Consider the following 24,920-nt stretch of genomic DNA (forward strand, 5'->3'; position numbering starts at 1 on the left):
AAATTCTCAAGTTAACTTAAAAAGCAGTCAACAAGTTAACTCTAAGTTAACTTCTGTCAAGGTTAGGACCGCACCCATCTGTATTTGTTCTGAATTAAAATTGTGTATTGAAAGTCTTGTGTTGTGGGTTTTTCTTTATAGTACGGTGACCAAGTAAGGAAAAGTCGATTATTTAAGGAGTTTAATCGTCATTCTGACTATATGGCTACAAATCACAGTATTCGTAGTTCAAAGGTTAAACTTTACATTTTGACTTGTCGTCAAAAAATCGTACGGTGCAATTTTTGTAAAATGTGCTTTTAAGTAAGTTAATTTACTTGAAAGAAAAATCGACTTTGAAAAGTTCTGAGGTTCACATCCGTGATATGGTTTCTGTTATTATATACATTGTTGTTACACCTTTTTTAACGATTTCAAACAAAGTTTAGCAAAAGTAATCCGTTATTACAGAGTTTTTGTAAAAGTTTGACACTACGAATATTGGGCATTTACTAGAGTACGTTTCAACTTAATTTCATCATTTGTTTTTACGCAAAATGTAAAATAATCAACATTTATATGATATTTCATACCTTTAATAATCAATAATATCAAATTCATTTATCTCAGAAGCATTATTTCAGCAATTCAAGCCAGGCACAAGTCCTAACGCTAATATTAGGGAGCTATTCGAAGCCCATATACAGCCTCTTATAGATACATATAAGCCATTTGATTGTGTTGTATCACTTATATTCGAATACTGAAATGTGTTCCTTGAAGCAGTAAACAGTTTGCTGTCAAATGTTAGAGCAGAATAAGAGCAACAGTAGTATACCGATGTTCAAAACTCATAAATCGATAGAAAAAAAAACAATTCCGGGTCACAAACAAAAACCGAGGGAAACGCATTAAATATAAGAGAATGACGACACAACAATAAAATGTAACACACACAGAAACGAACTAAGCATTAGAGAAAATCCGATGAGAATAACAAATATAACGAGAGGGTACCTGGACACTTGTTTGAGATCGTCATTTCAAATGTTACCGTATTTTTTTGTAACGAACCGTACCAATTACTGAAGGTGTATGCTAGTTTAAATACTCGATATGCTTCAACTTTCTTAGAATATTAAGCACCTTTTATAGATGGTGACTTTGCTATTATACAGACTCCTAGACATTTCAACGGTATATGGACCGACATGGCAACAAAACAGACCGTTATAATAGCCTCAAGGGGATCCGGTGGCGATGTATAGGCATAACAAATCAAAGGTCTGCGCTTGTTAGATGGACCATTACTAGACATTTCCTTAATCCCTTAGTTGTCTAATGCTGGAAAGATGCAAATTCACACGAGGAAACAAAACCAACAGCAATGAAAGGAGATGAAGATAGATATAGGACAATGTGGTATGAGTGCCAATGAGGAAACTATCTATCCATGTAACAATTTATAAAAGTAAAGCATTATAGGTCAAGGTATGGCCGTTAACACGGAGCCTTGGCTCACACCGAACAGCAAGTTACAAAGGCCCACAAAAGTTACTAGTATAAAAACCATTCAAACGGGAAGACCAATTGCTTATCTATATACAAACGAGAAACGAGAAACACTCATGAACCACATAAACAGACGACAACCACTGAACATCAGATTCCTGACTTAGGACAGGTGCAAATAGTTGCAGCAGGATTTAACGTTTTAATGGTACTAAACTTTCTCCCTTTTCCGAAGAACATGTTATTGCCATTTTAAACCATCTGAATGAACCATGACTGATCCCTTTGAAGTGGTGTCTCATCCTCCATGTCGTATCAATATCTCTTCTGGAATGCATGCTACGATAGATATTCAAGAGTTTTTGCTCACAGCTTGTGCACTTTCTCGACCTTCTTTTGTACCATCACTCAAACTTACCTCAGAGATGGTATATGCAATTGGTTCAATGTATTGATGTTAAGAAAAGTAAAACATTCGGTGACCTTGCAGCTGACAATCACAAAAATATGTCCCAATACTTTTCTATAGCGCACACACTAGCAGATGTTTTTGACCGCTACGAAATGAACAACTCTATAAAGTCTGCTGAAAACTACGAATAAAGACTACAGCTTCCACCAAAGTGTATCAGATTACTAGTATTTAAGGGAGAAGTATTCCTGATTGGAAGAAGTTTCTTTCTGTTAAAGAACACTAGCAGGCTCTTTTTAATTTCTTTGGTATTTTTATTCGTCAAAACTTTAACAAATCCCTTATGATTCTACTTGATTGTGAGCTTTACTTAGCCGGAACGTTTGTAAGTCCCGAAATTGTCAAAAGTTATTTAAATCAACACTGTTCATGACTGTCGAAACTTGTTTAGCACCCACGAGGAGGACGATTCGCGTATGATACTCAATGACTTAAACTTTGCCAACAAGTTTAAGGAATGGGAAAGAGCAGAAGAACAATCATACGAACGAATGTGATTGTTTTGTGCGTTCACTACTACAAACATATGACAAATACAAACGAGCTATGGGCGCAGATGGGGAACATAAGCAGAGTAAAGGGTGGGGGAATATTTTTCTCATATTCCAACTAAGTGACTTTCCCCAACCATTTGTAAACTATTGCCTCCTGTATATGCACTTACAGGATGCCACACAGGTTAGTCTCTGTTTTGAGTAGGTAAACAAACGGTCTACAAGACGTTGAAGAACACGCACGACTATTTCAGAGGTTTGCAGAGCTTCGTTAATATTGACAGAGATGAAGCCTTTGTTTGGGCTTGAAAGTTAATTTCAAAGCTTTATTATCAGAAAAATCTCTTTAAATCATTCCATCATGATATTTATACAATGTGCGTCAAACTTGCCACCAGTGAAGATGTAAGTTTAGTCAGGTAACCTCCCTGTGAAGCGGAACTGAAACAGCATGTTTTACGTGCTTCGTTTCAAACTAATATTTGGACCGCATTACCCATTGCTGAACCCCCTATCCCGTCACGCTCAGAATATATACGATGGGCGCAAGTTATATGATTCATTACACCCTGTGTATTTTAAAGGGCAGGTGTCACCAGAATTCTTGCATGTTAGGGAAAATCTATATGCAAAAGTCATTAGTTGGTTCACAACAAAACCTTATATGTTCAGAGCTTCGCTCCTGTAAAGGATTAGAATAATGTAGAAATAATTTCCAATCATGTTACTTGACAGACGAACCAGAGCATACTACGGTTTAATTTTGTTGTGTTGATCTCTTTGATTGGATTTTTAAATTGTAACTTTTCGAGGTATGGAGTGGTTTTTAGTTTGAATGAACTACATTAATGAGCTTTTGCAAAATACGCCTTCATGATAATAGGCTTCAGGTAAACATAATATTTATTATCGATTGCTGATGTTGAATATCAGCCATCAAGGTAACAACTGTAACTTTATTAGAATATGTGTTGATCTTTTATAATAAAACAAGTGTTTGAAAAACGTCAATTTTCAGAATAAATCAACGTCCTTATTTCTTTTTTTTTTTACATTTTCGAGATAATTCATTGCTAATTGATTTGAAAAAAATGTCTGAAATTTAACCTAAATTGTTGTAGAAATCTTCAAATTTTGAAAATATGGAGAAAAAAAATAATAACAGCATTTGATCTTTGACCTTTTTTTATGCAAAACTGTTACCACATTTCCTTTTGACGACATCGATATTTCAAAAGTACTCATTTTACCGAATCCAATGATATATAATATAGCCATATAGTATGTTTGACGATTAAATCTAAAAAATATTGTGTCTGGTCACCGTACTATTATTTGTCTCTGTTCATTCCATGTACACCTTAAAATTTTGATCAGGAGTAAATTAAAGCTTGACATAGCAAATGCACAGTTTTCTGAGGAAGATAAATTGACCTCTAGATGCAGTAAGTCCAAGTCACACTTTATGCACACATAGAATGTATTTACAAAGTGTGTGCATTAAGTGTGAATACTGTCCTTAATTTCAACAATGACAATGAAAGTTTCAAATAATATTCCAGCAAATAACGTATTTAGGCCACACAAATTTAATTTCTTGTTCTACGGATTTTTGGACTCCAAAATTTGGGGCGAGCGAGCGATTTGAAAATTTTAATAAAAAAATATTTAATTTGCAAAATTGTTTAGGCGAAGCTTGAAAGTAAAGGCGAGCGATTACAATATTTATTTATCACTTGTACTTTGACATTTCTTTAATTTCTACAGTATTTTTTCTCTGTTCACCAAGAAATAATTAAATCTGGTCTCTGTATGTGTGACTGACAATGAGACAATTCTCCATCCAAGTCATAATCAGTTTGGGGGCAACCCATTAATGTTATAAATATCCCTTTTACATGTTTTATGAGGGATCAATATAAGTTATAATATATTTGTTTGTACAAAAGGGCTCATATTTTCTCAAAGAACTATATATCTATCTCGTATTAAATGATCAAAACATGTCCAAGAATTTTGTAATATTCCTGGACTTTAACCATGTTAACACATTTTCTTTAACAGTTTAATATTATTCAATATAAGTGGACCCCTTTTTTAGAAAAAGTTGTTGAAAATATGATGTAACTCTCCTCTTTTTGAGTACAAAATTCTAAGTTTTCAAAAGTTTTGTATAGAAGAACTATACAAATCCTTGGTATTTCTATTTTCTTTTCTACATCAGTAAGATGACCTCTTGTCTGAGGGAGGGTTGTTCTCAACCTGATAATAACAAACACAGGTCAAAGAACGGCCTTTTACACATGGCTTTGATACAGACCAAACAGCAAGCTATAAAGGACCACAATTCGAACAGGAAAATCAACGATCTAATTTATATATCCAAACGGGAAAATACCAATGAACAACATTAACAAACGATGACTGCTGAACGAATGACCTCTGAATCAATCAGGACAGGTGCATAAACATGAAGCGGCTATGGATATTTTTGTTTCGCCAGCATGCAATATAATTGAAGTTGAAGGCAAATCCTTTAGAAGTTCTTTGTACTTTATTCTAACGTTGAACGAACATTTTTTTGATAGGGAATATAAGTAAGGGGGAAAGACACCAATTTTTTGTTCTTTACTGGTATTTCCGCTGTTATAAATTTATATCGGAGCACTCCCACTTTTGATAAATAGGTTTCATGCTGAAACAAATATTCTCACAGATATTTACACAGTGTGGTGAGATGCTTTTATGTTTAAAATCGTTATATACAGGTAAGAGTGTGATTTTAAAAACAAATGTGGATATCTTTTTATAATATTCACAAAACAAGCGGTGTGGGAAAGGAACATGATTACATTTCCGGATGCGGAAAGCGGGAATATAAAAAAAAAATAAAAAAAATTTGTTCAGAAAAAAATAGGTGCGAGTGGGTCCGTCGAACAACATGAACAAGGAATCAAATTGGTGTAGCCTTATGAATAAATTGCAAAAGTACACTTTACAGAAGAAGGGAGAGAATTTTTTGTATCTATGTAGTTCAGATGTTGAAGACATTAACTCCCCATATTTTTTGGAATATTAATGTTACACATTGGATATCTATGTGTAAATAGTTCACCCCATTTTGCACAATACGTTTAAAAATAAGTGTCATCTCAAAATATAGGTTAACAACAACCTGAATTGAACACGCATCATTAAAACTGTTATCAAGTATTTCAGCTATCCTTCACATCCCTAAGAATGATTGTGACCAAATTCGATCCAGATAACTAGAAAAGCAAAATTCTAAATTTCAAACAAAATTTTAAAAAGGGCTTTTACACAAAGTCTTTGAAAAACAGATGTACAGAGTGCAGTACAAGTAACCTGCTTCTGTATATTTTTTATCTACTATCATTATGCATTATACAACATTTTGAACATGATCATACTATGTATAGAGAGTGGTTTTGAACCTGATCTAAACGCTTGACCAAAGTCTGTTAAGCTAAAAATGTGCCACACTTACATCCTTCAGTCTGAAAATCTCAAGTCAGGAATATGACAGTTGCTTTTCATTTAGTTTAAACATATTTTGATTGGGAAACAAGTTTTTCAATTATTTTGATCCCCTTCCACTTTGCGGGTGCGAGTGCTGCCTTGTAGCGGCATCAGCCTGCTCTTTTTCGAAGTCTACAAAGATGTCTTTAACATGCAAGAAATGTGGCTCTCTCTTAACACGGGCCAGCCATTTATCGTCCCCCTCCGACGGACTATCATCGTTTACTCAAGACCATACTGGCAAATTGCATCAAGGGAGAGCCGAAAATTCAGTCCCATAAATTTTCTCTCAGCAGCCTATCTGTTTCTATTTTGTTGAATAAGCTGAGAAACATGGTTGATGAGTTGTGCACTTGCAAGTTAATAATTGGACCTAATTGAATACATATTCATTTGAGTTTGAAGTGAACCCCTAGCTGGAGATTGGCTTCCAATGTATTCAGCTTTCAGAATTGTAAAGGTTTCTCAAAACCCAGTGTCTCACCTACTTTTGCTGTAAGTCGCAGGCCCAACAAAAATAGGAAAACATTCATTAAAATTTTCCTCTAGATACTATCTTTTGACTAGTTAAGTAAGAAGTTTTTGTCCAAATTTGGTAAAAATTCAGGATGGTTTATGAAATCTAATATTTTTTTTTATATTTAACTACAAAGTGTATGTTATGTTATCTGAATAAAAACTAGTCGTCGATTTATAAGTAATATTAAAAAAAAGGTTTTTTTCACAAATTTTACTTCTGGATATTATCTTATAATCATAAACAAGCTTCTGTCCAAGTTTGGTAGAAATCCAGGTTATTTTGAGAAAGTTATTAAAATCTAACAAACTTTAACCACAGTGTGAATGTAATGTCAGCTGGCATAAAACTCCATTTATAAGTTAAATACGGAAAAACTTGATTTTATTTTTACAATATTTACTTTTTGAAATTTATCTTTTGATCATAAACAAGCTTCTGTTTATGTTTGGTAGAAATTATTCAATCCACAAAAATATCATTCTCATACAGGTAGAAACGATGATAGAATTTGATGCAGGTTTATAAACTTCAATTTGGAGGGTTGGAAAAACTCATAAAAAAAAGAAACACAGAAACACGGAGATATGAATCTTATGAGTTTGACTGTACCTCTGGTATCGATCGTCCCACTCTTTTAACGCCATCAATCGGTATCAATTTGTTTGTGAAGAATGTTTTTTTTAGGGAGTTTCAAAACTTATAAAACAACCAATTTCCACTTTCAATTCACAAACACTAAAGAGTATGCACTTTTAATGTGCCTTATAATCCTCAATCCTGAAGTAAACCCTAAAAATCCTTATGCCTTTTCTTTCGTATTTGATATCTTGAATAATGAATGTCTTTAATTTCTAAACAAAAATATCAAGTTAGTAAATAGCTGTAAAAATTACCAAAAAAAAAACAGTGATCACTGAAACAACTAGTAAATACATGTAATTACTAAATTGACTAGTAATCAAAGTTATTTACTGAAATGCTTAGTAATTACATGTAATTCCTAATTTTACCTGTTTACTGTAGCATATACATTAGGCATTTACATACAAACTTTGAGACATACACGTCAAGTTGTGAATGTCGGAAGAGATGCTTACACAGAAGACAGGCGTACTCTTAACATTAAACTGGATAGAAAATAAATACTTGAAACAAAAAGTATTGAAATATGAAAAGACTAGGATCACTATATTGCCATGTAACATACAAACAAAGAACGAAAGCCGAATGAAGTTCCGATAAAAGAATCCACCTGGCAAGCACATCGTTTATAATCTGAAAGTGTCTTATAAAATGCTGCATAGATAAAACTCAGCTGAAATAAGTAGTTGATAGTAATGTTAAAATGATTCCATATCCTTTGAAACGAATATCATCACTCAAAGACCGAGATTTACAAATGATTTATGGTAGTCAAAATAAATAAAAAAAAGTGGAATGATAATTGCAATAATTATAAAAATCAAACTTGACTTGGATGGTATGGTCAGCTGTAAAGCATATGTGATTAAATATCATCCAAAGTAAACTTAATTTAAAGATATTTTTCCATTTTAAGATAAATAGATCCTCAATGCTTAATTTGCTGATTATGTTGAAAGCATCTCTCCCATCGAAGTAGAGATAAAGGATATAACAGATACAGTTCAGTCGGCCTCATATCTTGACTTACATCAAATTGACAATGAGGGTCGGTTGAAAATAAAACTTTACGACAAAAGAGATGATTTCAACTTTCTATCTCTAAGTAGCAACATTCAAGCAGCACCTGTTTACGGGTATATATAGCTCCCAATTGATACGATATTCCCGTGCTTGTATTTCCTATCTTAATTTTCTTGATAGAGGGTTGCTGCTCACAAGAAAGCTATTAAACCAAGAATTCTATCTGGATTTATATAATTAAACCTAGATTTTAGTGGGATTCGTATATGTTATTCTTTAGTTTTCTATGTTGTGGCATGTGTACTTTTGTTTGTCTGTTTGTCTTTTTAATTTTAAGCCATGGCGTTGTCAGTTTATTTTCGATTTATGAATTTCACTGTCCCACTGGTATGCTACGAAGATAAAACTCAAATGTGTCTCAATTTTTGCAGTACATTCAAAGCAATCAAACGCTATAACTTATAATGTTATTGCTACAAACTGATATCATCTTAGCCGACTAACATGTTATCTTTTTTTGCATATACTAGTACTATCAAACAGTATTAACCGTGTAAAAGGATAACGTGATTGGTAATATTGTTACATTTTATCAGGTAATCTAAGTTTTCGAAATTTTGAAATGATTTTGCAATAAAGTTGAAAAAAACTTATAAAATAACCTGTTTCAAATAGTACATGGCTTTCATGGTAACGAGTTATGTTGCAAAGTTTGGTTCTTGTTTTCTACCTGCAATCAGGGTGTACTGGACGTCTCAATTAGAACATTAAAATAAATTAAGGCCTTACCTCTAATGTTCCAAGGTACTGTTGACTGGTCTAAATGTTTCATTCTCAGATCTTTACACTCCTTATCCATCTCTGAACCACCGAGTCTTCTTACAGCCTATACAAAATAAAAAGGAAAACGAACTAGTAATCTTTATTTAAACACAACTGTGTGTACACATTTAAATGCTACACTATAAAATATGGAATGTTTGAATACCATTTAAAGTCAATGAAAAATAATTATGCATCTATTTCCAGTTATTTGCATGTATATTTCTTTTTTCTTATGTTATATTCATTATGTTTCATAGCTACCTATAAAGTATTTTTGTTTCTCATTGTTGGAGTCCTTATGATGACCTACAATTGCGAATATTCACCTACGTTTAATTCTGTTGGATAGTTATGTGTACCTTTGTCAATCATATCACGTCTCCTTTTTATATTGAGGAAAAGCACGTATTAAACCAATGAGAGATATCAAGGCAGCAATATAAAATGCGCTAACCATAGGAAACAAACGAGCAGACAATTAACAGTCATCATATCGGAGATGTATTCTACATTTACATATACTGCTTGAATGTTTCTTCATAAAGTGTAATAGTTTAAAATGGGAAGTGTGGAAGAATCAGCAGTTATCTTGTTTGAGTTATAGGGGAAATCCGATCAGTTTCTAAAATATATAAAAAAAAATGGTATTAAGAAAACTGGAGTATACGAACTAGATTTTTTAAATATCAAAGTAATATAAGCGTTGATTACTTTTACATTTAAATCAATAAATCTACTCCACATTTAGTTTTGTTTAATAAAATTTAACATAAAAAAAAAATTGTCAGAAAACAATTGCTGAACTGACCTGAAAAAAGGACGATTTACCTGTGTACATTCAATACCGTTTAAAACCAACACTCACTGTTATTATCTTTAATTCAATCCACATACGAAGAACACAAAACATTATTTATCATATATATAGTATATTTCGGTAGAAGTTTCATTAAAAAGAGATGCTACATTGTATGAACATACCGTTAGTTTTCTTTTTTCAATTGTTTTACATTGTCATATCGGGGCCTTTTATAGCTGACTATGCGGTATGAGCTTTGCTCATTGTTGAAGGCCATACGGTGACCTATAGTTGTTAAAGTCTGTGTCATTTTGGTCTTTTGTGGATAGTTGTCTCATTGGCAATCATACCACATCTTCTTTTTTATATAGTCTACACACGCTCCTTTTTTTCCCTCCCCTTGACTAGCGAAGTAACGTGGTTTTACAAAAACAAACGGACAGCAATCAGCCATTTTGTCATCAAAATATTGCGCTATCACTTTAAAAATTGACCTAAATTTCCTGTTTTGGTATCTTTTTGGTTAATATCAAATTAACAACAATGTTATATTGTGTTTCTTAAAATGAAATTTAGTATTAAATATGTATTTTCAAAAGTTAAATTTACTGTTTGACCGCCATGATAGTTAAACTTAGTGAAATGATACAGCTGATTATTGAAATTCCGGCGATTGATTAGTTTTGTTTTTATAATGAAACATCACAACTACAGTAATAATGCTGTTGTCAGATTTGTAACCATGCTAACGCATTACTGTTCTGGTCAGACCACCATGTATATCAAAAAAGTTTAAAAACGCAACTCAGCAGACAAATACTTGCGATTGATAGGTTTTGCAGTTAATGAATACTAATTCTATCGTAATAATCTGGTTGATCTTTTGTTAAATATTTATTGAAACAATTTGGGGTAACAACGCCCATCCCCTTCCAAAACAAAAACAACTACCGACCCGATCCGATAAATTGAAAGATAATTGAAAATTGATAGACTGCAGTAAAGTTTTTCAAATGTGTACGGAAGTTCATAATGTATTTCATTTGGCCTATAGTATTTCCTGTCCTGTCGTGTTGCTTTTATCTTAAAAGTTATAAACATTAATTGATTGGGTTTTTTTTCTCATCACTTTGCGTCCGTCGTCCGTTGTCATCGTCGTCGTCCTCCTCGTCCGGCGTCGTCTGTTAACTTTTACAAAAATCTTCTCCTCTGAAACTACTGGGTCAAATTTAACCAAACTTATCTAGTATCTAGTTTTAAAAATGTGTCCAGTGATCCGGCCAACCAACCAAGATGGCCGCCATGGCTAAAAATAGAACATAGGGGTAAAATGTAGATTTTGGCTTATATCTCTGAAACCAAAGCATTTAGAGCAAATCTGTCATGCGGTAAAATTGTTTATCAGGTAAATATCTACCTGCTGTAATACTTTCAGATGAATTGGACAACCCGTTGTTGGGTTGATGACCCTGAATTGGTAATTTTAAGGAAATTTTGCTGTTTTGGGTTATTATCTTGAATATTATTATAGATAGAGATAAACTGTAAACAGCAATAATGTTCATCAAAGTAAGATTTACAAATAAGTCAAAATGACCGAAATGATCAAGTGACCCCTTAAGGAGTTATTGTCCTTTATAGTCAATTTTTAACAATTTTCATAAAATTTGTAAATTTTTACTATCATTTTCCTCAAAAACTACTGGGACAAGTTCATTATAGATAGAGATAATTATAAGCAGCAAGAATGTTCAGTACAAACATATCACCATCACCAAAACACAATTTTGTCTTGAATCCATCTGCGTCCTTTGTTTAATATTCACATAGACCAAGGTGAGCGACACAGGCTATTTAGAGCCTCTAGTTTAATGTTCCTCAATAAAGTCCATTTTCAAAGTGGAAATATTTTCTGAATACTGCAAGACCAATTAATGTTAGATATAACAAAATTGAATATAAGATCGATGAACGTGGAACAACAAGAATTGATTGTTGTTTGGTAAATAATAATTCCCAAATATGTACATGAAGTATGAATACTCAGCACAATATATCAAAAACATTCCCGTTATACAATCGATCTTTTTTCATACCCCGCAAGCATTGAATTATGTTTTTGTTAGTCGCCCACAGTGCGAAAATGTTATTAAAGAACTTAACATTAAATTTAATGGCATAAACTCTCAAACAGAATCCTACCATGATCAAAGTATTTTACTCTTTGAGGTGAAAAACATAATTATATGTTGATAAGAAATAAAACTACAGATACCAATTAAAATAAAATTGAAAAAAATTGAAAAAAAACACATTTTTGTTATCTTACTTTAAGACGACAATGAAACCAGCACTATTGATAAGTGAAAGGAATTAACAAGGCATTTGTTGTCATCAACTGATAGTTACGAAACTGAGTTATCTAGCATACGGATACATCAGACACTACACACTTTAATCTAATGTGACAAGGTTTCGATGCGAACATGAGTGACCATGCTCTTGTGTCCCCAAAGGTAGCACCAACCCGGTAGTCAAAACTTCTGTATTCACCAGTTAACATGAAATAGCTTAGATTTGTTTTACTGTTCCTATTCATAAACGGTTAAATCCTTCCAACACGTACGGGTTTTTATCCGGAATGTATACATAACCTTTGACAATTGTGGCACACATTTTCAATTTTTGTGATAGTTAAATGGTCTTAAATTCAGCTGAATATATTTGACAATGTTAAGGTCCTTCCGTTCGAATTTTGACATAACTTGTTCATATTAATTTAGAATTCGCAAAGTACCATCATGAAATTTATGCTACCGAACGTCAATATTGAGACCATGCACTTGTGTTAAAAGTATAAGACATGATCGCAATGGATTAATCTATGAAATGGAAATGATTTTGTTTTCCGATTCGACTTATTTTGAATGAAAATGCTTTTATCAAGATTATTGAAGGGGACAATGTTTTACCCCGTTGATGTCCTCCCATGCAGTGCTGAATAATTCAGACTGGATCTTTCCATCTTTAAGATGAGCTAACTGGTTTCTGTAGTGTTTGATTCTTGCTACGTCAGCCATTGGTGTTTTATCAGTACTCGACGGTAGTTGGTCATATCCAGTTGTAGGTTCAGGTAAATCAGCCATATTTCTGAGTAATGCCACCATTAATGTCACATCAAATGTCTCAGAATTTGGTTCACCTTTAAATATACAACTTTTATTTACTATCAATTGGTTTGTTTCGGGAAGCAAATCGACTATGTATTTAAAAGGTTAAATGTTATCTATATATTCTCACTTGAACAAACTTATTCAGAAATGACATAAAATTGCTACTGAAGAGGTTCCTGACTAAGGACACACCATAATACAATAAATTTTAATATAACATTGAGAATGGAAATGGGGAATGTGTCAAAGAGACAACAACTCGAACATAGAACAAACAACAGCAGAAGGTCACAAACAGGTCTTTAATGCAGCGAGAATTCACGCATTCGAACAAACCTTTCCTTTTCTTATTTAAATGTATATGGTTGGCGATAAATTACACATAAACTTAAATTTGCACGGGAACGAAAAAAAGTTTTTTTTATTGTCATCTGTGTAAACATGGTAAATCTTATGTGAAGATATCATTTGTATTAAGTTGCTTCAAACATTTTGAAAATACAAAGATTATAAAGAAGTACAGAAGTGGTATAATACTTAGTTACACTATTCACTGTTCTTGGTTGATTCGTTGTTAGAAAGCTCTTTCTAGCATAATACCCTACTTCTCCTTGTTTTTAATCAGAAAAAATTATGAAAATTTGCAAACAAGAACAATTGGATTATACAATGTCTACCTACCACCATGGGGAAAGAGTAAATTCCACTGAGCAGCGTTAATGACACGCTTTATCTTCAAGTCACACAGTTTTCCATATGCCTTTTTGATGACGTCCTCTAAGCAGGACGGATGAAATTCTTTATCAAACAATTTACGCACAGCTCTCGAGGAAGTTTTAGTCAATAACAAATGCATTCTTAAACCATTTTCTTCTTCTTCTGAAACATGTGATACACACGTTTCATGTTCAGTTTCCATCCTGTGCGTCTTCGTCCTATATCATGAAGCAGATCCGTAAAAATAGCCTCTCTTGCAGGCAGTTCTGAGCATAATTTGCTAAAATGTAGTATTATCCCCCTCGCTTACTGTAAATGCGAGCATATAGTTTATGCCTATAGATGTCTTCATTGGTAAAGGCAAGTACAATATTCATTGTTAACCAGGATTTTATTTCGTGCTAACTTGTAATGCAAATTTTAACGTTTAAGTTATCTTTCTTGTTGCCTGTTAATTCACATAAATCTTGAGACTCAATTATCGTCCTACTGTAGTCTTAGCCATCTTTAACCTTCACATCTTACCAATATTCTTGACTTTCGTTCTAGACCTATGGAAATTAAATATTCAAATATATGTATGGTTCCAGTTTCCCGGTTGTCCCTATTTTTACACATATTTGTTTTTCGTTCATTTTTACATAAATAAGGCCGTTAGTTTTCTCGATTGAATTGTTTTACATTGTCATTTCGTGGTCTTTTAAAGCTGACTATGCGGTATGGGCTTTGCTCATTGTTGAAAGCTGTACGGTGACGTATAGTTGTTAATTTCTGTGTCATTTTGGTTTCTTGTGAACCGTTGTCTCACTGGCAAGTATACTACATCTTCTTTTTTATAAGGTAAGAGAAAAGAAACGAAAATTTCTGCATTTTTTTCATTTATAAAGGTGCATAACTCAGAACGGTAATGTGACGCCACCAAAATTCGAACTTGATCTATTTTTTTGGTGGAAATTGGCACCGTATAAAAGTTTCATAATATTTTGGTTAGTCAAACTTATTTTACAGAAGGGAAACGAAATACCCAGCAAATTATCTCTGTGGCATACCTCTAAAACAGTTAAATGGAGGCAACCAAATTTGAAACTTGATCTGTGTTTTGTGATAATTTGGACTGTGCATAAGTTTCAATAAAGTGGCAAACTAAGGCATGTAAGGTGAGAAAACAGAAACGAAATTTCTATATTTTTTTCATTTGTAAACGGTCATAACTAGAACGGTTAAAGTGACGCAACCAACATTCTAAATTGGTGTGTGTTTTGATGTTATATACATTGTGTATAAGATTCATATTATTAGGCGGAGGCAAACTAAAGTGAAACAGAAATGATTTTTTTTTTTCAACTTCAGATGCTTTTTTTTTCAATAAGTGTTGTTTACAAAGCCCTGTAATGTTACAACAATGGCACTAAGGTTCTTCCCTGTATTGTTAATTACCAATAAAACCAGGGGATTTCATTGGCAAATTTTTTATAAATCTACATAGTATTACGTGATAGTTACCATTTAAAGAGAAATATCTGTCTGCAAGCATGTATATAAAATGAAAAAGAAACCGTAACCTTAACCGTCTTTTGTTTAGCTTTTAGTTCCGGATTATAAAAGCGAAAGTAAAAGAGCATGGTTTCTGATTTATCAGATCAAAAGGTCAGTATAATTGAATATCGATTGTTTGAAAGATATATTATCATTCAAATACACCAAACATTGAATAATATAACATATCTGATTTTCAAACAAAATAAGGAGCACTTTTTCTTCTTTTAATTCTAATGATATTTTTGTGATCCTAGGTCAATCAAATGGAAACAAAACAGACAGAGAATAAACCTTCAAAGATTTTTCTTTGAAATTGTTTCAAAAAGTAATTTTCCGGATGATATAAAATTTGTGTATCAATTTATTTTTTTAGGACTGACACCATATTCACATATTCAGTTCTTTTTTTAGATAAATAAAAGCATTTATAAATCACAAAGCAACAGTTGTTATAGTATGATTAAGTACATACTATTTAACATCTTCAATTTTGTATCCTATTATAAGATTTTTAAGAAGAAAAAAATGTTGACCAATATTAAGATACATACATATTTTGTATAGTAATTTCCAATAATTATTTACCCATGTGCATTCAAAGAAAAAATGATTATAGCTACCTGCAGATTTGAAACATAGCTCACAAATTTTCAAATTGACTTATAATTTCACTGCTTATATTTATATCAAAGAAGCAACCTATGTTCATGATTTTATATTGGGAATAACAAGTGTTTTAATTATAGTTGTTTCTCATTCTTTTTTGTTAAGGCCGAAATAAATACCAAGACTTGTCACTGTATCTTTCTTATTGATACTTTCAAATTTGTCTTTGCAGTGGTTAAGTTTGCCTAGCGATATACATTCTATTTTGTTTCTATTGGGTTTAAGTCCTGAAAAAGATCCCAAAGTTTCTATTAAATTCAGTTATTTCGTCTTTAGATCTTAAAAAGAGAGTTGTATCATCTGCTAGCTGTGAGATTTTTAGGCTATGAGTTTTTTAGTCGATTTTTATTTGCATCCCTTTCAGATCATCATTATCTCTTACACTACAAGCCAGTACTTCAACAGAAAAAAAACAATAACGCGCTTAAAATACATCCTTGTCTAATTTCCCGTTGAATCCCGAAGGTTTCAGAAATCCACCCGTTATTTGAAATACATCCTTTTATATTGTGACCCACTTTTGAAAAGACTTAGTAAATCCGAATCTTTTTAACGATTCCAGCATGAAGTCCCATTCTATTGAGTCGAACGCTTTAGAAAAAGTCAAATAGTATAGCTCCAACAATATGTAAATTTTCATCATAATCTATAAAATCTTAAATTTGATGTAAGTTGAATCCTATACATCGATTTTTTTAACACAACAAATTTGATCTCTGTGTATAATAAGGGTAAGATATTTTTAAGTCCTTTTGCTAAGGTATATGTAATTAATTTTACATCAGTATTCAACACGGTAAATGGGCGGTAGTTATCTAAGGACAAAGGGTCATTTTTGGAGGAAAATCAATGATGTTATTCCACTATTTTTGTTGTCAGATAAAGTGTTTTTATTTTTTATCATGTGTTAGAAACATTCAATACAATTTACTATAATTTTGGCCAAAATTGTCAATAAAACTCAACTGTTAAACCATCTTTGCCTGGAGTTTTGTTTAGTTTCATATTATAAATAGAAGATTTCAACTCGTCAAAGGTTAATTTGCCGTACACTTGTTTGCTTTCACACGGATTTAAAGAGTGATCAATGAGTGTTCAATCTAAATATGTCTTTAAAATTTCAGTTTTATGACATGTGCATTTGAACAGAGATTTTTGATATTATACTTTTTACTTACATCTAAAATTTCACTTCGATCAACAGTAACCTCACCGTTTTTTGTCAATCACTTATAAATATATAGCCTGTCTATTCTTTTTTAAGGATAAAATGTACCTTCCTCTACCCATTATATTCTTGGGCTTCTTTGGTCTTAAAAGAGTATATAGCTTCTAATTCTTTTTCTAAATGTTTTATTTTATTAAAAACATAATTATTTTTTTCTATCAGGTAATTTGTCTAATCTTTCATTGAACAGATTTAGTTTGTTTTCAATAACTACTAAAATATCATTTTTCCTTTCTTTGGGTTTAGATTATCAGAATTGGATACTAGACTCTCTTATGTAAGTTTCAACAGGTCTCATTAAATTTGGGAGATTTGTACGATTTAAATTTTTCTCATACTTTTCAATTAACTTATTAGTTTATCATACTGAGTATCAGTCAATATACTATAATTCGTTTAAAAGTGTCCCTTACCAAGATTGTTTGCATAAATGTCTAATTTAAGCGAAATGGATAGATAGTCTATAAATGAAAGTTGTGTAGGCCTGATACCAGCAGATACAGTGTTTATGCATGCTTGTGTGCATATTATAAAAAACGTCTATTCTACAAGCTTCATTTGTAGAATTTTTCCTTTTCCATGAGTATTGGTTTTTTATCTTAATTTTATTGTCTCCAAATGTCTATCAATTTATGTGTCTTATTTAATTGTTTTAAACCATTCACTGGCTTTTAAACTATTTATGTAGTTTATCATTATTTGCATCTAAAGTTGAGAGTAGATCATTCATATCTCCCCTACTATATAATCACCAAAAGTGTGTTCTTCAATTAATTGACTGTCTTTTTTTATAAAACTAGTTTCTTGCATGAACTTCATTACATACAAGTTTAATAAAGTGAGAATCTTATCTTGAATTTCCATATTGATTATGATCATTCTTTCTCCTTTATCACAAAATGCGTTCATTGATTTAAAATCAAGTGATTTGTTAATAAAGAAAGATACTCCCTCGAATTAGTTGTGCCTAAGCAGTAAAATTGTTTGCCATGGAATTTATTGGTAATTTGCTTTCTCATATCTTTTGACAAATGAGTTTCTTGTGCCATTACAATGTCGCATTTCATTTGTTGAAACCAAGAGAATAACCTAAAGAGGTTTTCCTTTTCTCGCTAAAAATTGACAATTAAGTGAGCAAAGTTTTTTTGTTTCCATTATAATATTATTCAGCATTTCAGTTGTTAATCTTATAAACGATCTATTTAAATCTATCAAAATGTAAAAACCTGTTCTGTGTATCGTGACCCAGGTAAACACAGAGTTATTTTTAGATAGCATAGGTAACGTTAATTTCTATTGTGAGCTTCATTACTGACTTTTCGAAAACATCTTGTATTTTGTAAACATTTAAGTTGTCACATACTGTAATTTTAATAGCGTGGGTGGTTCATGTGTATTTACAACTTCTATTTTCTTTTTCAGATATAGAATAAATCTTACCACAGAATGTTATTAACCAAAAGACTTTACTTACAGTGCTAAATTCTTGAAATATATGTACAACGAAAAAGTGTGTGATATTTAAGTTCAAGAATAGGAGGATTTGTTTTGCTGTTTTCCTGATGTTAAACATAAATTACAGTGAAGATATATGTTTAAATTCTGAAGAAAAGAACATCTGAAGATTGTCGTTTACCGAAATTGTACTCTTATAATTTTTTACTTGATATCAAGAATCTCGTTTGGCAAAGGATAAATGTGCGCCTATGAACAAATTATAGATGACTATGTGAGGTAAATGTGATTTTTGTTTGCCAAGGTGATCCTTCATTTCGTACGTTTAGGTATCAAACCATGAATCAAAATTTCATTTGTTTTAAATGTGCATGGAACAAATTTGTTTATCCAAGCTGTTTTACCAACTTTAAATTCATAATCTATACATTTTTCATCTACAAATAATTTCATATAAAAAAATATGCCATATTAACTACATGACATCGAATAAACAAATATTTTGATCATTTTCTTTTGAAAATTACAATTTTGGTCACTTGATATTTTATGATACAAGGTAAACAAATATATATATATACAATATAAAAAAAGAATCTTTTGTAAAAGTCTAAATCTACTATGAATTCTTCGTACTTTTCTTATATTTAAAGCAATTCACTATCTGCTCAGATTCGATATGCTGTTTGTATTTTTGTCGAACCTGTTATTTAATTCCCAAAAGCGAGACAAAGCGGCGTCAATATTTAGGTTCCGAATGTCGATAAAGTCTTTTGAATGACTCTCCGTGAAATTTACGAAAGTTGGACAGAAACTGTTTATGATCAAAAGAGTATTCAGAGCAATATAATAATGCAATTATATCTTTAATTTTCCCGCATTTTAAGGACAAAATGTATTTCTTTCTGCAATTAATGAGTGGTTGCAGTTTTGGCTTACATTGTTTTAATTCTCAATTACATTAACTACTTGTCGAACCTTCATCGAATTTTACGAAAATGCCGAAGAAGCTTTTTCTATTACTTATGTCTAAAGCTAAAATTCTTCTTTGCGCAATTAATTGTTTTACATGCTGAATTTATAAATCTTCATAAATTGTCGTGAAATATTCCAGATCAAGAAAAAAATGTCAAAGAAAATTTTAGATTTTTTTTAATCCCCTTAAAGGAATGACAAATTGATTCACTTTTGTGGGAAGAAATCCTAGGTGTTCCAGATTTTTTTTTTATATTGCACCTCTTATAAATACTTTCCTTTCCGTGTTCATTAAAAGGTGCTTTTGTCGATTGTATGCTCATTCACGGCACCTTTTAAACGTATTTAAAAGTAATATTGGTTTGGACATTTTCTCTAAAACCAATGGCAATTAGGCTAGCTTCCAGTTTAACACGATGAATAAGTTAACATATTACAAAATTTAACCAAAACAACTAAACCATTTAGATTCAAAAGTATGTTGCTATCAATGATTTTTTACTGACAGGAATCGTTATGGTATATCATTCTCGATAGCTTTCGGGGGCTTCGTCCCTTTCGAACCCACTACCAGCAGGTGCTTTAACATTGAGCGGTTGGCACCCCTCATATCCCTCGCCAAGGTTCGGGCGTACACGTAAAAATGACCCAGCTACGCCACTGACTTTGAGAAAATATATATTTATCAGTCTAGTATAAAATAGGAAGGAGCACAATACCATTTTCGTTTTTAATAATTCTTTCATATGATAAAACGTTACCTGATGATAGCGTTTCTTTGTTTACATTGCATATGATGTCATAATTTAAATAACGTCACAACTAATATCCCTAACAACAGGAACAAAATCGGAAACGTTCCGGTAATTTCCGTTTTGAAATTGAAATAGGTTTGAAGAAAAAAAAATCATAGACTTCGTCCCCTTTCTTAGGTAATGCCTGCCTCATATTAGTTATAGCTGATATCTTAGATAAGCTTAGGATTTAGTTTTTTTCACAGGTTCTTCTCTCTTGTGAAGCTCATCAGTAGGAGTACTTGCTGTTTGTTTAGTACGTGTTTTTTGCTCTTGATTGGTAATATTTGATTGAGTTCTTAAGGCTTCTGTTAGAAAACGTTCAATGCTCGACTGATCCTTACTTAAATTTTGTTTGTCCTTTTTTTTTTTTGCTCGTTTATTAAATTTTTTTTACACGTCGTTTTGCTTTTTTCTCACTTAGGTTTGAATGATCATCAAAATGGTTCATCATGTTCATGTCATGAAATGAAAAATTCAGCAATTGTTCTATTTGTAAAGGGTAATAACTCGAGAACGGTAAAAGTGTAGATAGAAAAAGAGTGAAACAGGTATCATTTAGAATTATACACCAAGATATAATATCATAAAGTTAAAAGCAACAACAAAACAAAACATCCGTTCCTTAGCAACCGACTCCTTAGCTTATTTTCATGAAATTGGATTCACACATGTTTGATTTGGCCTTATTTGTAGTTAAGACAACACATACTAGTGTGTATGTATTGATATTGGCAAGTGATTTCTGTACAAAAAAAGTGATCAAATCCTGTGCATGACAAATCGAAACCTAAAATAGAAATGAATTATTTTGACATCATTAATCATAATATCATTAGTGTTTACCGCTTTAAAATATCTTTACGTTCTTACTCTACGTTCTTCTTTTTTTCGATTTACCTGTAACAAACGTTACATATTCTTGAAGAGTATTTGGTCAAACTCACCGGACCGCATTGCTTGGTTTATTATCTCCCTTTCATCTCATAAACAAAGGGAGATAATATTGTTCAAACGTAAGCTTACTTAAAAAGCTTGTCTCACGCCATTGAATGTCAAAGCAACACCTGACATACAAGAAGAAATAGTTCTTTTTTGGAGGATAAGGCGTTAAACCTGAACAATCGATATGTAAAATCTAAATTTAAATATTTAGATATGCATGTTTTATTGGGGATAATTATAGTAAATTATGGTTTCGTGAACTCTATCAAGCACAACTTTTTGGAACTTTAGGTCCTCAATGCTCTTCAACTTCGTACTTGTTTTTGCTTTCAAACTTTTTTATCTACGCCTCTTTAATTAGTCTTATGTAGACGAAACGCGCGTCTGACGTGTTACATTATAAGCTTGACACCTTTTGATAGCTATTTTTATGTGTTTCTCTGTCCAGTATGTTCTCCCATTTATTTGTATGGTAGTCCTGTCATGTAATGTTGTCATTTTAATGTAACAGTTATATCTAACATAGCCACAAAACCATGTTTAACCCACCATTTTTTTAAATGTCCTGTTCCAAGTCATTGTTATATTATAGGCCGTTTCTGTGTGTGTTCCATTCTAGTGTTGTGTTTCTGATGTGTCGTAACAGTTGTTCTCCTCTAATATTTGATGCGGTTCCCTCAGTTTTAGTTTGTAACTTGGATCTGGTTGTTTTCCCTCAATCGAGTTATGAATGTCGAACAGCGGTATATTAACTGGTGCCTTCATTTGACATAATCAATTATATAGTCATTTTTATAAATTTACTGTCTGCAAAAGTAAGAATTATTTCAAATTCTCAGGATTTTCTTATCCCAGTCATACATAACCTTATTCGTCTTTGCACAACTTTTTAGAATTCTGGAATTCATCAATACTTTTCAACTTTGTACTTGTTTTGCTTTGAACGTCACTGGTGAGTCTTATGTAGTTGAATTATAAGCATAATAATATTCTTGAGGAAAATTAAGCTGTTGGTTTGCCAAGGCCTTTTAAAATGGACTATATAGTATGAGTTTTCTCGGTGTTGAAAGCGGAACAGTGACCTATAATTTCTTGTATGCAAGTCATTTGTTTTCTGGAGGACAGCTGTATCAAACACCTTATTGCTATTTGGAAATCTGACCCGCTTGAACTTTTTACATTAGCATACATCATACATACAACAATTACTTTTCCATTGTGGTGTCAGATATTTTTTATTATGACGTCAACATTTTACGAGAAAATTTGTGATGCTCAGTATAATATTGGACAAAAACTGATAAGAAGATTGGCATTCAAACACACAAACAACACCTCCTTGTTTTTATATCAATGAACAAATTCAGAATGGTGTACTTACATGTAGATGCTAGAACAGTGGCGGATTTATTGATGATGTCCTATCATTGAATAACCCATATTTCAGCCAATAATTGCATCTCATATATCCCAGTGAACTTGTAATTAAATATACTACTGATACTAGAAGGACTGCTTCATACCTTGATTTTTTCCTCAATATTGACACAGAAGGACGACTTCACACGAAAATCTATGATTAACAGGACGATTTCAACTTTCCAATTATCAATTTCCCATCAGAAACATACCCTCTACGGCTTCGTATGGTGTTTACATATCTCCAATGATACGTTATTCTCGTGCATGTTCACTACGAAATTTACACTAAATATTTGGTTTACAGTTTGATTCAAATGAACACCGACATAGCTAAATAATACAATTGATTATCTAATTACTACTACACAAATGTACAATTTGATATTAATTAGCATTGTATTTTTCACTGGTAACAATACGCGTTAGATAAGTCATACAAATCTAATCTAGAACTTCATCTAAATTCTTCCTTAATTTTTGGAACTCGTGTTAGAAATTCAAATGTGACGTCACTTTAACACTGGTTATGGCTAACAAGGCTGTGAATTTTTGTAATTTATCCGTTTTTGTCTTGTCGCTAGTCACCACTTCTGTTTAATCATGTGTATCTATTATACAGTCATTTTATAAAATTTACTGTTTGCAAAAGTATGTATTATTATTAATTCTTAATAATATTAAAGGATGTTCTTGTCCAAGGTGGATAACCCTGGCCGTATTGGTCATAACTTTTTGGAACTTTTGGTCCTCAGTGCTTTTCAGCTTTGTACTTGTTTTGGCTTTCGAACTTTTTACATCTGGACGTCGCTGGTAAGTCTTGTGTGGACTTGGCGCGCGTCTTGCGTAATACATTTATAACTATGTACCTTTTGTTGGATATTAATCGTTTGGTTTTCCGTCCTATATTTTCTCCAATTTATTTGTATAGCAGTCCTGTCATGTAATGTTGTCATTTTAATATTAAAATAAACATTGTCATTAAAGCAGGAGGTTTGGCATGCTAGAAAAACAGGTTCAACCCACAATTGTTATCTTAAAATGCCCTGTACCAAGTTAGGGAAATGGCCATTGTTATATTAAAGTTCGTTTCTGTATGTTACATTTTAATGTTGTGTTTCTGTTGTGTCGAAGTTGTCTTATATTTGATGTGCATCTATGAGATGCAACAAACAAATCAGAACTGGGAAACCAGTATTTTAACAAAATTAATTTTTTATGAGTATTCTAGATCTCCCCAAAAGAGGCGTGGTTTGAGAGAAAGTTTTATTTACAAAGTGCAACCTAAAGCTACATTTAAGATAAATGCATGAACTGTTTACAGTCCTTGGATGGTGTAAACTTCCCACTAACACCATACACCATTACACCATACACCATACACCTTGTACCATTACACTATACACCATACACGTTAACCTTTGCACCATACACCTTACACATTACACTATACACCATTTCCCATACTATCTAAATGTTCCGAAATTACCCATAATGCAATTAAATTTCAAAGAAAGCGTGCGACTATAAAATTATTTATTTGTTTTAAAAAACGAATTTTTATCACAATATTGCAAATTAATATATGAAATTAAGACTTCCGTGATCATGGTTATATAAACAATACATATGCAATATATAAACATGTATTTATAAATAAAGTACGCATAAAACTTTGCTTGTAATATGAATTAATCCGTTATCTGCCTTTCTGAAGAGGCAGTGTCTGCGCGTACACGAGTAGTCGAATTTGCGTCTGTTAATTAACAACGATATAGGTTTCACTGCTTTTATTATTATGGTCTGATCTAATTTAAGATTATAGCGTAAATTTTAAAAAACTTGGTTTTCAGATCATTTGCAGATAAAATTGACAAACAATGCCAAAAACGAATAGTACTTAGATCATATAAAATATTTATATAATCATGATAATTGAAAGCGATATTGGTGTACAGTTAACAGGTCAGGGCGATCTCTGAAAATCGAGTATCCCGTCATGCAACAACTAATCGTGCTTAAAGTCAGTGTAATATGAATAATAATTCTTTTTCTTAACCAATCAACAGTACAAACATGCATGTCCTTTTTATTCAAATAATTGAATCATCCCCAAAAATCAATAGCTTTCATATCTCATCTTCAATAAAAACAAAAATGAGCGAACTTAAAAAGATACTGGTAATTTTTTTCAATTTTTTGT

At 32.0% G+C, this 24,920-nt stretch overlaps 1 protein-coding gene across 3 annotated transcripts in view; it reads right to left on the reverse strand.

Moving 5' to 3' along the window:
- LOC143058975 (E3 ubiquitin-protein ligase DZIP3-like) overlaps window positions 1–21,330 on the reverse strand; it is a 79,930-nt gene extending 58,600 nt beyond the window's left edge. For all 3 annotated transcript variants that reach the window (XR_012973312.1, XM_076232458.1, XM_076232459.1), the window contains exons 1-4: window positions 21,200–21,330; window positions 13,661–14,247; window positions 12,779–13,008; window positions 8,972–9,068 (exon numbers count right to left, since the gene is read on the reverse strand). Coding sequence is in view for 2 of the 3 variants with exons in the window: in XM_076232458.1 (XP_076088573.1) it covers window positions 8,972–9,068; window positions 12,779–13,008; window positions 13,661–13,898 (565 nt within the window). In the remaining variant the exon portion in view is untranslated. The remainder of the gene's footprint in view (window positions 1–8,971; window positions 9,069–12,778; window positions 13,009–13,660; window positions 14,248–21,199) is intronic.
- Between the last annotated feature and the right edge of the window lie 3,590 nt (window positions 21,331–24,920).

Source organism: Mytilus galloprovincialis, chromosome 14 (genome assembly GCF_965363235.1).
Source record: "Mytilus galloprovincialis chromosome 14, xbMytGall1.hap1.1, whole genome shotgun sequence".
NCBI lineage: Eukaryota > Metazoa > Mollusca > Bivalvia > Mytilida > Mytilidae > Mytilus > Mytilus galloprovincialis.